Here is a 12,690-nt window from a genome sequence, read left to right as displayed (position 1 = left end):
GCAGTCCGCCGCTGTCGCACAGCAAACCCGGCTTTTCCTTTATAACGGATAGCCAATCCCTTCATTATGGCTCGCAATATTCAACATGAGCTACACTCAACCAACATGCAACGATGTGGCAGCGCCTTCGTCCATCCATTCACCAGCAGGAATGCTCAGACCCACGACGTCAGTGGCTACCGCACGATATGGCAAATCGCCAAGGTAGGTTTGTGCAGCTCGCAAAAGCCCATACATGCACTGACATTCTATTGATTTTTAGTATCTATTCTTACCACACCGTGATACCACCAGGAGCTCCCAGGTTAGTCGTTTAGCGTCCGTTTGCACAAAACTGAACAATCAATATCTCCCTCAAGTACTCTCGGCATGCAAACGAAATGGAGCTCCTACCCACACCCAGAAGGCCAGCTGTACTTCCAAGCAAGACTTGCCAACTATGTCGTTGTGACAGAAGCCAATGTTTATAGGCAAGAGACCGAGAACCAGGTGTCTGGCTGCCTCAAGTTTATCGATGACATGATCTCGCAGCAGCAGATTATGATGCCGCCCTCGTCAGAGCTATTCATAGAGCTTGATGAATCTCCACTCTCCTGTGCCTACTACTTCGTAGACCATGATACCCGGCGTATCTTCTGGATTGAACAGACTTCTACAGAACTGCTCGATATGGGAATGATTGTCTCTGACTCCCATCGCGGTGTGTATCCAAATTATTCTCCGTCGTTTATCCTCACATGTCAGCAGACATCGCTTTAGAAAGGCTGTATTGGGTCCATGTGGAATTCTTCCCGATGCACATATACGCACAATTGCCACCTCAGATGGTAGACGATTTAATCGGCGTCATGTCTCATGGGGCAGCAGGTATTTATTTCCTTATTCATCAATTTTCATATTCTGAGCTCTGAATGAAGACCGTATGACATCACGATCATCTACGTTTCCATACACTGCAGAGAGATGTAGTCAGATGTTGCAACTACTGTCTCTGCAACGAGGTACATCCAAAAAAATATTAAGCGTGCCCAATTTCCTAACCGAAACTTTCTCTCAAGGGCGGGCCCTTGATGGACACACATTATGCTTTGTTGGTGGGTGGGAATCTCCAGATGCTGTTCTGAATCGAGCTCACGAATATTATAGCTCGTCTATGGGGCGCAATAGGTTTGTTGGACATCAAATCACCTCGACACATATACTGAGGCACATGACAGAAAACCAGCGGTTTTTGACTTACTATGGACAAGAGCATGCCCAATTAGATAGGCTGCAAATCATGACGCCCGAAGAAGATCTGGATCACCAATGGGTGAAAACAATTGCAAACCTGGCCTTGTGGGGAATCCCCGACCGATTTTTTTTCGAACTCCATGAATTGTTTGCAAATGAGCAAGTGTTTGTGGATCAATGGGAAATTTTCATGACGACATGTGTTTCAGAGTGGCATACAGCAGTTATTTGGGTGCGCACATTTCTGATCAACTGCGGTGAAGCTTAATTCATGGTTTGGTTCTACAGACTTTCCCAATAACAATGTGAGAAGCCTTGATTATCGGACACTAAGGGCGCCGTCATGATCGTTCTTTTTATAGTGCTACCATTCTCTCTTGCCTGTTATCTCGTGCTTCTTTGTCATCTGCCTTACCGGCCATTCTCTCAGCGTCTGGGAGCCTCGCCGTAGGATCGATCCTACTCCTTAAGCACCACGGACTAGAAGACGCCACTGCATCATTTGCTGTTCGCATCATTCTCTTTCTTACGCTCCGCAGTCCAGTTAACCATATCTATTTCAGGCGCGCTACCTGAGAGCCGCAAAATCGCGCTCGATTGGAATGCTCCCATCTGCCATCGTCTTTAGTTTGCCCAAAGGCCTCTATCTATGGAGCATCGTCTTTATGGTGGCCCACTTTCTCTTACTGACGTCTCACGTGGTCGGCGGACTCGCAATGTTTGGAGGCGCCTGTTTTTTGATACTACTTGTGTGGGCTGCCCTATATGTCACGTCTCCAGATGAGTACGACCAGAGTTCTATACTTAGCAAAATCCTGTGTCGCTGGCATTCAATCCAAGGAGATCCTGAAGGGGGAGGGGGAGGAAGCTCCGTATGACGGTGGCACCTGTCCCGGCCCTTCCCTGTTGGTCCTACTAGTAGGGTGGGTCTCGAGAGGTGTAGTGCTCGCGACGACACGGGTACTTGTAAGATATATGATGTACATGTAGCGCGCGCCAATATAGAATTATTTTTTGTAAGTCCGCATAGACGAGACCTTGCAAACTGGCGACATTTCTCCATGCTCACATCCCCCCTAGACTGACTTCACTGCGGTTGGACGGCGTCCGTGATACCAAGTGAGGTGGTGGGGCTAGACCATGGCTCAAATCCTTCATGCGTGATTCACGAGCGTGTGCCTGTCGAACATAGGCATACCTCTGGAAGTGATTCAGAGCTTGCAGAAAAATCACCCCGACCTATAGAATAAAAGCAGTGAGTTATTTCATACGAACATGGAAAGATGAGCAAATAACATACGGGGTTCTGACGCAGCTCGTTGAAAATACCAACGGTGGCTTCCCGAATAGATTCTTGATGGTGGAATAGGCAAAAACTCAAAGGCTGTAATCCTCCGGCATGTGGTGGCATACAAGCAAGCAGCTGCACGAGAAATCATGGATCACTCAACAGTCCAGAATGTGAGAATGCTCACCTCAACTATTTGTTCGTATGTCCGCAAGTTGTCTGCTATCGAACGCACGATGAGCTCGACTTCCGCGTCTGGCAAGTTTTTCACCAGCCGCAATTTCAAAAGTTGATGAGATAGGTCGAATCCCTGGATAGCAGCAGTTGCCCGATATTTTTTGAAATCCTACACAGTACGGAAAATATATCAAAATGTCCTCGAGGCTCACACCCCTTAGAGGAGGAACTACCCACCTGGACACAGTATTGATAGGACTTGCTCCTTCGCCAACCCTCAATCCGACTTGCGTTCGCAGCAAGCTCCTTAAATGCAACTGCCTCGTCCGGAAACACGATACCGCTGCCCAGGGACCCGTCTAAAAATGGTGCGCTACCACATCCAAGCTTCGTCGTTCCCACAACGAGCTCCTCGTACCGCGACGCTAGTCGAACGAAGCGCGCCACGTACTCCGTAAATCGCATCCGCACCAGCGTCTCCCCGAAGTGCGAGGTGATTGCTGAAATCAGCTAAACACCGAGCGATGTTAGTTGCCGACGTGATCGAGGCAATGCGACAATTTTACTAAGACCTACATCTTCAATGAACATGTTATCTAAGCTGTCTTGCTTCGCCGCAAACTCGCTCTTTTGGTTCCCGTCCTTCCCGTCTCGAGTTGCGATACGCTGGATATCATCCTCGCTCCCGGTCGAGTTTTCCGCCTTGATCGGACGTGGCATCATTGGGTTGACAAGTGCAGGCGGTGCCATCGTAGTTGGGAAAGATACGTGTATGTCCTTATGCACGACAACACGACCTGTGCCGATGTCCATCAAAAGATCCCAGGGTCCACTGGTTTCGAAGATAGGATTAGTTACGCCTGCTATGTATGCCGGCCTGCGAAATCAATATCATTGATCAAAGTCTTCCACGGGAAAAAGTGTGGAAATGCATACGTTGAAACCCAGTCCTCGCCCGCAAGTCCGGCGTAAGGAAATGATCGCTCAATGAATCCTCGTAGTACTGCACCACATCCAGAGCCCAGGGCACAAGCAGAAAGGACATAATTGGCGACCTGTCCAGCAGGGATATTATGACCAAGGAAGAGGATGCGTTTGCCAGTAACAAGCGCGTTGAAGAGAATTATTATTGGGTGCGTGAGAATTCCGTTCGTGTGTAGATGTGGGTGTAGCGGTCCAGAGATTGTGATGAGAGGCGAAGAAAACGTTTGTATTAGTTGGATTAGGGAATACTTGAGAAAACACGTATTCAGAACTGTGTATGAAGTGCATTGTCATCAAGAGACGCACCTCTCCGACTTCCTCAGGAAAGGTGGCCAGAGGCAGTTTGATTGGCAGGGTATGTCCTTTGTATGCGATGCTTGTCTGAAAGAAATGGGTATCTTTGGATATCCCCGAGCGCAAATGTGGGTCGGATGATGTGGGTATTGCGCCACCGCTATAAGCGTGGCTCGAGTTCGAGCTTGTATCAGTGCTACGCCGCCCGCGGCTAGTAAGAACACTGCTGCCGCTCACTGAAGCGCCACCGATGCTTCCTGGGCCTGCACCTATTGCAACACCCACTTGACTATCAATTATAACGCTGTCATCATTCACCCATACTGCACTCCCACCAAGGCTGAACGAGCTGTCGGACGGAGAGGACGGGTGGGTAGGGTTATGATCAGAGGTAGCTGTTGTAGAGCGCGCGCGAGCACTGATGAGAACCCCATCTTCAGATGAATGTGAGCCATTCGATCCTGTCGTCTTGTGTGCAGCCTTGAGAGGAAGTGGGGGTATATGAGTGAACTTCTCCGCAAAGATGTCTTTGCGCTCTGAGGCGCGCATAATTAGTTTTTCACATCGTGTAAGCGCAGGCGCAGCACTGATGTTCATCGAGTTAATCGCATCAAATAGGCGTGTAAGACATTCTTGGGATGGGTTTGCAAAATAGTCGTCGAGTGCAAGGAGGAGAACGGGCTGGCGCTTGGTGAGCAATCAGTCAAGTGATATGAAATTCAGATACACCTTGAATATTTGGATAAATGGATGTCGTGTGCAAATAGCCATCGCTTTCACTACGGCACCTCTGCGATGCGACGCATGTAGATGGTGTGCAGCAAGTCAAAACTACCTACGTACCTCCGAACCGACTTGTCATGCTTCGTCCGCACCAGGTTGAGGACATATAACAGTTCCGGGCGGTCGTCCTCTCCGTTTGACTGATTGTCACTCGGTTCCGTCTCCAAAGCAAGAACTGGTGCAATGGTATTGAACGGCGTCTGGTTGAGGAAGAAGATGGTCCAATCTTCGAGGTGCCTTTCTGCTCCATCTGGAAGCATAAGATTTGCGAGCAAACTGACATGAAATAGTTAACCGACACATAATTCGGGTCATGTCAAGTCGAAATTCACCCCTCGTCTGTTCCCAGCGGCTGAGGAAACTGGTACGTGAGCTGGGCACCACTATCAATGTCAAACTCGGCGAGAAGAACAAATGAACAATGTGGGCCTTTGCCGGCCATGTCTAATTACTGTCGCCGGCAATGCTGATTTGCAGCAGGCTGTTGACTGGGTAAGTATGTTGCTGTCGGGAGGGTTGGGCGAAGAAGTACAAAGTATTGCTTAAAAATTACCTTTTTTAGAATGTTGATATGTGCAATATTGATGATGTGGCAATGTTCAGAAGCTACTAGAATTCGATAATTCGGTTAAAATGATATTAATTATGACCAGCATGATAGAAGGAAACTTGTATAGCGGACATCCAAGGTTAACTACTAGACGAACGCGAATATGATATGGCACTTCTCCTCGAATCACTAACTTGGCGGAGAAGAAACATCAAAATATCACATGCTTAGTGGGAAATAGGATGTATGCAAGCTGAAGCAGCTTCATTATCAGACTTGACAGTGGTGGGTGGTGCGCATCAGAAATTCGTCGTCGGTTTTGGATTAGCTGAGCGTGCTAGCACTGCAGACATTCAATGACGAAATTGTATACATAAAGAATTATCATGAGTAAAATCGCTACAATAAGTTATCCAAGTTAGTTGCAAGGGAGGGTTTTCCTGATGGGCCTACTACACATACCAAGGGTTCTACGGTACAGTCTACCATAAAAGGCAGTAACCGGACGCAAGCGGTTCTCCAGGGGCTAGCCACTATGACTCGGACTTCGTCAGTACGTCTTCTTCCTTGACTCGAAAGTTAAACACACTTATCGCGTCTCTTCCTCAGACTTCGGAAATATCACCCGCCACAGAAGCTCATTAAACGCACCTGCTGGTATGCGAGACTGTAATTAGCGTGCCATGCGTATGCCGCCAGCCAGCCAGGGGGGGAAAAAGCGAACACAATAGTCAGTGTCCTAATTTCAATGGCAAGTTGTCATCTCCTCACCAGTCCAAATTGTAAGTAATTTCCTACCACCAGAACTAGTAATGTGTGCTATCGCCAGGGTTTAGACTAGTGCCAGTTGGGGCTAGTATACTATCTGTTCGGCCTTCCACTTCCAAATGACGTTTACGGTAAGATCCACGAGTTGACCGCTCCTAGCGCCCAGATAAGTGATGCTACTGATAATTTCATGAAGACTCAGTGTACAACAGGCCAAACGATCAGTGGAATAATCAATACAGCCTGGTACTCGCTGTCCATTTGCAGAGAAGGCGCAAAGAGAGATATCCCATGCGATTTCCAAGTTACTCTCTAGAATGATGTGATCATGAATCCTAAGAAGTTGTGTACTATGTACATAAGCCACGAAATATGGCACAGACGAAATCAAATCTTGCTCCAGAGTCGCGCGTTCAAATTTGGTTTCAGAGCTGCAGGATGGCAGGCGAGCTTCCGTCACCACGGCGCCTTAACTGGAGGAAAACAATTACAGCTGCTATCTGTAACTTGCTAGATCCGTATGATGTCCGGGGGGACCTTGGGCCTTCTTGGAGTGGAATTCCAATTGTTCCTGATGTGAGCGCTAATGAATTCGCACGCGCCTGCAGGCGGACATGAATAATACGTGTTCAACTTGGGCATTGCAAAGCGCCTCCAATCACCGTCGTACGGACTCCCGTAGCCAGGCTCAACGCGAGTTTGGGCAATTTCTTTACGTGTGCAGTCAAGTTTATGTTTATCGCTTATAGGCAGACAGGCGAAGATCGCAAAAGTATTTGACTAGTCCAAAACATAGGCGGTCTGGAAGTTTTCTGATAATTTCCGTGCTGACGGAGGTAAAATTAGTTGTGAGCAGAAAAGGCTAGATTAGAGCTCACCAGATTTTCTGTAAAAATGGGGAACTCCCATGCGCAGTGCAAATTCTGTCGCTCAACGTCGAAAATTGACTATTAGCAGAAAACCTCCTGCAGCACTTCTCCCCGAATCACCAACTTAAATTGTTTGGCGGAGAAGAAACATCAAGATATCACATGAGTGGGAAATAGGATGTATGAGTAAATGCGCAGGCAGTCACATCAAGCCGAAGCGGCAAGAGTGGCTTCATTATGAATCTAAACAGACTTGACAGTGGTGGGCGGTGCCATCAGAAATTCGCCGCCGTGTACTATCAAATGGAGCGGTTTTGGATTAACTGAGCGATAGCACCTGTGCTAGCACTGCATGGATATCATCAGATCGATATATCAGTGCATCAAGTGCGACCTTCAAGAATAATACAACAAGACCAGTTCGAATTGGGCAGAGCTATTAACAAGGTACCTAACGGACACAGGCGGCGCACCATATCGGACAGTAACAATGACGCCCGATCTCAACTGAGCCCCGTCAAGCTAGCGACAGTGTTGTTGATGGCTTCAAACATCTCCGACAAATGTGCGCGTATGCGATCTTCAGGAAAAAATAACAACAATCAGTAATCGTAACTAGCAAACGGCACAGCCTATAGCGGGGCGATACAAATGGCGTGCATACCAAACGTTGACCTGAAAACGGGGTGAGATGACCTGCCTTGATTCTCTTCGTCTTTCAAAAGTTTCTGAATGCCGGCTCCCAGCGTGTCTCCTGCGACTTTGTGTTCGTGCACGAGCCTCGCACTCGCCCAGGCGTGTGCATTCATCGCGATGAGAATGTTTTTTCGTCTGAGCTCTGTTTTTTATTAGGGGATCGCGTCTACGTGACTATATGCGCTCTGAACATCGAATTTTACCTTCTCGGAAGCACAAATTCTGCTCCCCTTTCTCGTTGAAGAGTGTTGTGATGGTTGATATGAAGTTGACTGTGGTAGATGTCATTTGAAGGATTTCTTGTAGCGAAGGCTGCTGGTTCCGGTCATTGCTCGACTCTGGTTGTGAGCGCTGGACTGGTTCAGGTGTTAGAGGACGCTCGACAGATGTATCTTCAATGCCGGTCGACGTGTTCTCAATGACTTGGGCCGCTGACGAACTGTAGGAGATATCCATGGTAGAAGTTGGCGAGAGCGAGTCGATCAATTATTGTATTTGCCGTCGGCCCAGTGGCGCGGGAAAGCTGAAACTACCGCATATAAGCAAGTGGCTATCCCAAGACTACTATCCATCCCGGCTGAGTCGTCACCCCCACAAGTCGTCACGACCTAAATATCTCACTCAATTCTTACTTCCACGCATAATTTACAACTTCAATCAATATTTATAACATGTACTGTTCATTGCGAGGTTGAACGACTGATTTTCACGAAGAAATGGTGAAGTTCTTTGAAAGCAGCCAAAGTCACGCAAGACTCACGCTGGTGACAGCCAGCCGAACGTTGCCGTGGCGGAGGTTTAAACAGATACTACAACTGGCTATGACGACTTGTCAGACTCGGAGATAGCCGCTCGAAAGGTGTGAGCAGCGGATCCAGGCTGCCAGCTTTGCAGGGTGTCACAAACAAGATCTACAAGACCATCAAAGAAGCTGCGTTGGCTCACAATGTAAGCTAGTATTTCACCCTCACATAATTTTTCGCTCTAACTTAACTGACATCTGGGTCGGAGGCATTGCTGAGCGGGTGACAAAAGCGTTACTTGACGACTGTGACGACAGCCGGGATGGATAGTATCCGGAATTTTGGCGATCACAGATATATCAGTCTTCGGAATCAGACCTGCGGTGGGCAAAACTTGAATCGCAACGTGGAGCGGAAAAAGTATTGAAGCTCTACAAAATCTGTGCATAAGTTCTACTACTCTGGAACATAGTTGGCCAAGATGGATTGTTGAATTCTGTCGTCATGTCGTGACCATAGCGAGTAACCGACGTCTAACATAACTGATCTACATTTCCGAGCTACGCAGTTACCAAACCCAATTTCCCCCGTTCCAAGACAGCTTTGAAACCAAGGTGTTCCTCGACGCCGAAGTTCTCCGTGGGGTTGTACATCGTATGGATGGGCTTTCGCGCGTTGATCTCCTTCAAAACAATCTTGGCTTCCTCATCAGCATCTCCGAGCAACCGATCCACTTCGCATTCCGTCATGACGGGTGCATCTGGGGATGTTAAAGTAGGATCCAATCTATTGTGTTGAGTTTAGTATCGAATAATCCAGTTGAAACAGACGAGAAACCCTTGCCTAGTTCTGACTGCAGAATGCATCTCAGGATCAGTGGGTGCAAATAAATGATGACAGAAGTCCATGGTTTTCTGGCAGTCAGATTGAGCGTGTCATAGAAGGTGACAGCAGAACACACATACCTGGAGTTCATCTTCTGTTAGCGCCTTGCCAACATCTGCGGTTCCTTGTATCACTGCACTCAAGTCTTGGGATTCGCAGTGACAAGGAAAAATATTGATTCTCACCTGGCCTGATAAGATTGAAGGCTCTATCAAAATTGTCCTCGTCCACATCGTTCATCACTGGTTTAGACTGATTGCGGATCTGTTTGTAGGTCCCCAGGATGACGAGAAGAAACCTACAGCATCCGTTACATTAGTTGCTATTGCCCGAGCGACCAAGTTCGCGTGCCTCGTGTAAGAGGTGGCGATCTTTGAGGTATGCCACCGTTGGGCATCCTCTTCGCTGCAAAGCCCTCGAATGGACGCAGCTATCGTGATGGCAGCCGAAAGTCCTCCTGTGAAAGCCAGATGCACGCCAGAGGAGAAGAATGGGTCAATGAACGCTTGATGATTGTCAATTGCGAGTACCACAAAACATCAGAAAAAATACCTCCAGAATCCCCCGCCAGGCGGAAATGATCCCCGGCGTAAGAGGAAGCCGAGTAACTAAAATCACTTGCAGATTTGACAGCTTCCAATGTACCGTTGTTTCGAAGAGTGCCATTTCCAATCAATCTGAGTACTCCAGGAGCTCTGCGTAATTCTTCCTTATAATGAGCCAGAAGATTCGAGCCGGATGTTCCCGAGGCCGCACGAGAAGCCTTCTTCTTGCGGTTGCTCGACTCTTGATCCATCACAATACCCACAGATGTAGTCCCATCATGAAGAGGGATGAACCAGGCCCATCCAGACTCGTCTGCACACGTTCAGCTCAGCATGACGACTTCGGGTAGATTTCATACCTTCAAGTGCTTCGACCCAGATAGCATTCTGGCGAGTAGTGTTTGGCATGTAAGACCCAGTTCCGGCCCAGTATCCCCAGCATGCGACGTTGTGGAGAGCCTGATTATAGCGTCTGTTCTTGAGATACTTTGTGGACATGATCCCGTTCCTTCCTGATGCATCGACTAGGTAGTTGAAAAAGATTCGGCCCTGTATCCCGGTGCTTGCATTCCTCCAGTCGGCTGAAACAGGCCTTTCTCCGTCGAAATGAATTTCAGCAACTCTTATGTTGTCGAATATGGTTGCCCCACACTTCGAAGCATGATGAAATAACAGATCGTCAAATTCTGATCGGATCTGCGAAATGGTGAGATAGAAAGAATGTTTCCGATATATCACGGACCACGTTCCAAGACCCATTGTTTGGGTTAAGCGCAATGAAATCTGTATCTGGAGCGAAGAATTAATGTTAACACGACGGTGAACGAGGGCGACTGAGGCTCACATCCTTCTCGCTTGAACTGGTTCAACTTGATCGCAGCACCGGGCTATAAGAAGGAAATCGTTGAATGTACTGTATTCTGGTGCATTTAAAATCATCCGCACCTTAATTGTGAAGCCATAGTTCATGATAGATTTCTCTGCGTCAACAAATGCCAAGAATTGGCGGACCGACGGGAGCAAGCTCTCGCCTATATGGTATCTAGCACAATTGTGTATTAGTGACCGTATATGTAGATGTCATATATCACAAATGCTGACCGAGGGAAGTTCGCAGCTTCGAGAAGAGTAACTTCAAACCCTTCTCGAGCTAAAGCAGCAGCAGCGTAACTTCCGGCGGGTCCGCCGCCCACAACAAGTATTTCAGTCGAGGTTGGCTGGCCAGTATTTTAGCCTTCGCAGCAGAAAAATTAATATCAACCACTTACAAGTGATTGAATGACCATTTTTATGAAGGGGAATGTATGAAAGGGACATATCGCTATACCTTTATATGTGGTATATCTTTGTATAAATAAACTTTGGCACCACAGATTCCTCCCGGCCGAATGGGAAGCTAGGTCATCATCTCCACTAAGAGACGAGACACTGCACTGTCTTGGCCACCGTCCGCATCGTGTTGCCTAGTTCAGTCAACCATTATTACCACCGAGATGATCTGGCTAGGTCAATACGCATGACCGACGGACAGAGCTAGGAACGGGCCCCAAATCGCCGTTTATGATTGCCTTGGTAAACTGTGAGTATCATAGGCAGAGAAGGATCCCTTCCGAATAGCCCATGACTTTACGGCAAGTTGCAACCTCTACTACTATTATATCACGTGATAATTTGACGGAGATGAGTCGGACTGAAGTTAACCTGGTCTTGGAAATGCCGATCATCATCGACACATGATACAATATTGTTCAATGTTGAAGTACTACTCTTTCTCCGAGTCTAGTCAGATTTTCGGGATGAGCTAGTACTGATATGATATATCTCGGAAGAGCCACTGACTGTGTCAGGTATGTAACAAAAGTTGAAAATTCTCAGCGCAAGTTTAGCTTAAACTATTTACTCACTCCTGTTAGTAACAAGTCACCGAAACTATGCTCCTCCGCGAAAGTTTGAAACTGAGTCTGGAGACTCTGGACCATGGCACTTTGACGTCATATGACAGGCACCCGACGACTACTATGGATGCTAACTTTGCAACTGTAGCGGCTTGGTTGCCTCCATACTGTAAGATGGTGTCTGCCGCAAATATAAGTATGTTGGCAAAGATTCCTTACAACCGTGACAAGTTGGCTGATAAATTTGACTGGTCTGATTCTAGAAGAATACCTAAACATTTGCAGTGGAAGCTCCGGAGTGGCGTATCAAATCTTGTTACAATGGCTCATATCACGAGGCGGTAAGTTACAATTGTTATAATTCAGTCCCCACTACTACGGATAGAATCACTGACATAATTCAGGGGTGCATATGATGCCCGGGACAACAAAATTGATGTGCCGCATTGTCCTCGCTAGCGAAACCCCTTTGTGCGATCGCCTGATCAAGTTTTAGAGCGGTCCTCGTGCTGTCACGTCTTTCTGGCAGAACTTTGAACGAACATGGAAGTGCCAGGGCGTGGTAGCCTGACGCTGCCGGGAAACCAATAGTTCTCTCGTACCGCAGCATCGATGCTCATTCCTGGCGAGCGACAACGAGCAGCTTGAATGACATCAAGTCCTTTTGCAAATTACAATGAAAGCTCCAGTGGAGTGTTGGATCTTGTTACAGTGGCTCATCATGAGGCGGTTGGTTGCGATTGGGAATGGTACGTCGGTATCGAAACGCTTATACGATTCATGGGTGCCCGTGGTGCGGAATTTACATATAAACGATTCCACAATTTTAGCAATCAACTCATTCTCATCTTGTCCTACTAACCCCCAAAAATGACAAACATAATAAAATCATGTCCGGACTCCGAACAGAAAGTATCTCGACGCGGATCTCACCGAGTCTGCACACACTTGCAGAGTAACTACGACGTGCACCTCGAAGG

General features: G+C 47.5%; 4 protein-coding genes across 4 annotated transcripts; 1 reads left to right on the top strand and 3 right to left on the bottom strand.

Moving 5' to 3' along the window:
* Positions 1-151: 151 nt before the first annotated feature.
* Positions 152-2,111, top strand: HD556DRAFT_1247696 (uncharacterized protein; the record flags this gene model as incomplete). Its single annotated transcript, XM_041298718.1, has 9 exons — positions 152-204; positions 318-700; positions 748-867; positions 918-1,001; positions 1,059-1,094; positions 1,147-1,167; positions 1,218-1,490; positions 1,568-1,740; positions 1,797-2,111. 9 exons carry the CDS (start codon positions 152-154, stop codon positions 2,109-2,111), a joined length of 1,458 nt encoding a protein of 485 aa, XP_041154274.1.
* A 93-nt stretch (positions 2,112-2,204) lies between these two features.
* Positions 2,205-5,291, bottom strand: HD556DRAFT_1012767 (docking domain of Afi1 for Arf3 in vesicle trafficking-domain-containing protein). Its single transcript, XM_041295870.1, has 10 exons — positions 5,092-5,291; positions 4,820-5,035; positions 4,706-4,766; positions 3,989-4,657; positions 3,635-3,930; positions 3,275-3,575; positions 2,936-3,208; positions 2,709-2,867; positions 2,534-2,656; positions 2,205-2,472 (listed from the first exon to the last, which is right to left on the bottom strand). The coding sequence occupies exons 1-10, from the start codon at positions 5,199-5,201 to the stop codon at positions 2,299-2,301; spliced, it is 2,382 nt and encodes a 793-aa protein (XP_041154273.1). The 5' UTR covers positions 5,202-5,291; the 3' UTR covers positions 2,205-2,298.
* A 1,663-nt stretch (positions 5,292-6,954) lies between these two features.
* HD556DRAFT_1413100 (uncharacterized protein) lies at positions 6,955-8,480 on the bottom strand. The gene is made up of 4 exons (XM_041304229.1): positions 8,414-8,480; positions 7,846-8,361; positions 7,611-7,784; positions 6,955-7,526 (listed from the first exon to the last, which is right to left on the bottom strand). The coding sequence occupies exons 2-4, from the start codon at positions 8,096-8,098 to the stop codon at positions 7,450-7,452; spliced, it is 504 nt and encodes a 167-aa protein (XP_041154272.1). The 5' UTR covers positions 8,099-8,361; positions 8,414-8,480; the 3' UTR covers positions 6,955-7,449.
* A 465-nt stretch (positions 8,481-8,945) lies between these two features.
* HD556DRAFT_1434622 (putative halogenase) lies at positions 8,946-11,101 on the bottom strand (the record flags this gene model as incomplete). Its single annotated transcript, XM_041305347.1, has 12 exons — positions 8,946-9,171; positions 9,223-9,299; positions 9,351-9,403; positions 9,456-9,568; positions 9,622-9,775; positions 9,823-10,128; positions 10,175-10,511; positions 10,558-10,604; positions 10,660-10,702; positions 10,761-10,857; positions 10,917-11,032; positions 11,084-11,101. 12 exons carry the CDS (start codon positions 11,099-11,101, stop codon positions 8,946-8,948), a joined length of 1,587 nt encoding a protein of 528 aa, XP_041154271.1.
* Between the last annotated feature and the right edge of the window lie 1,589 nt (positions 11,102-12,690).

Source organism: Suillus plorans, assembly GCF_016647745.1.
Source record: "Suillus plorans strain S12 chromosome Unknown HD556scaffold_87, whole genome shotgun sequence".
NCBI lineage: Eukaryota > Fungi > Basidiomycota > Agaricomycetes > Boletales > Suillaceae > Suillus > Suillus plorans.
The sequence above is the reverse complement of the archived record's forward strand: the minus strand, read 5'-3'. Positions and strand labels throughout refer to the sequence as shown.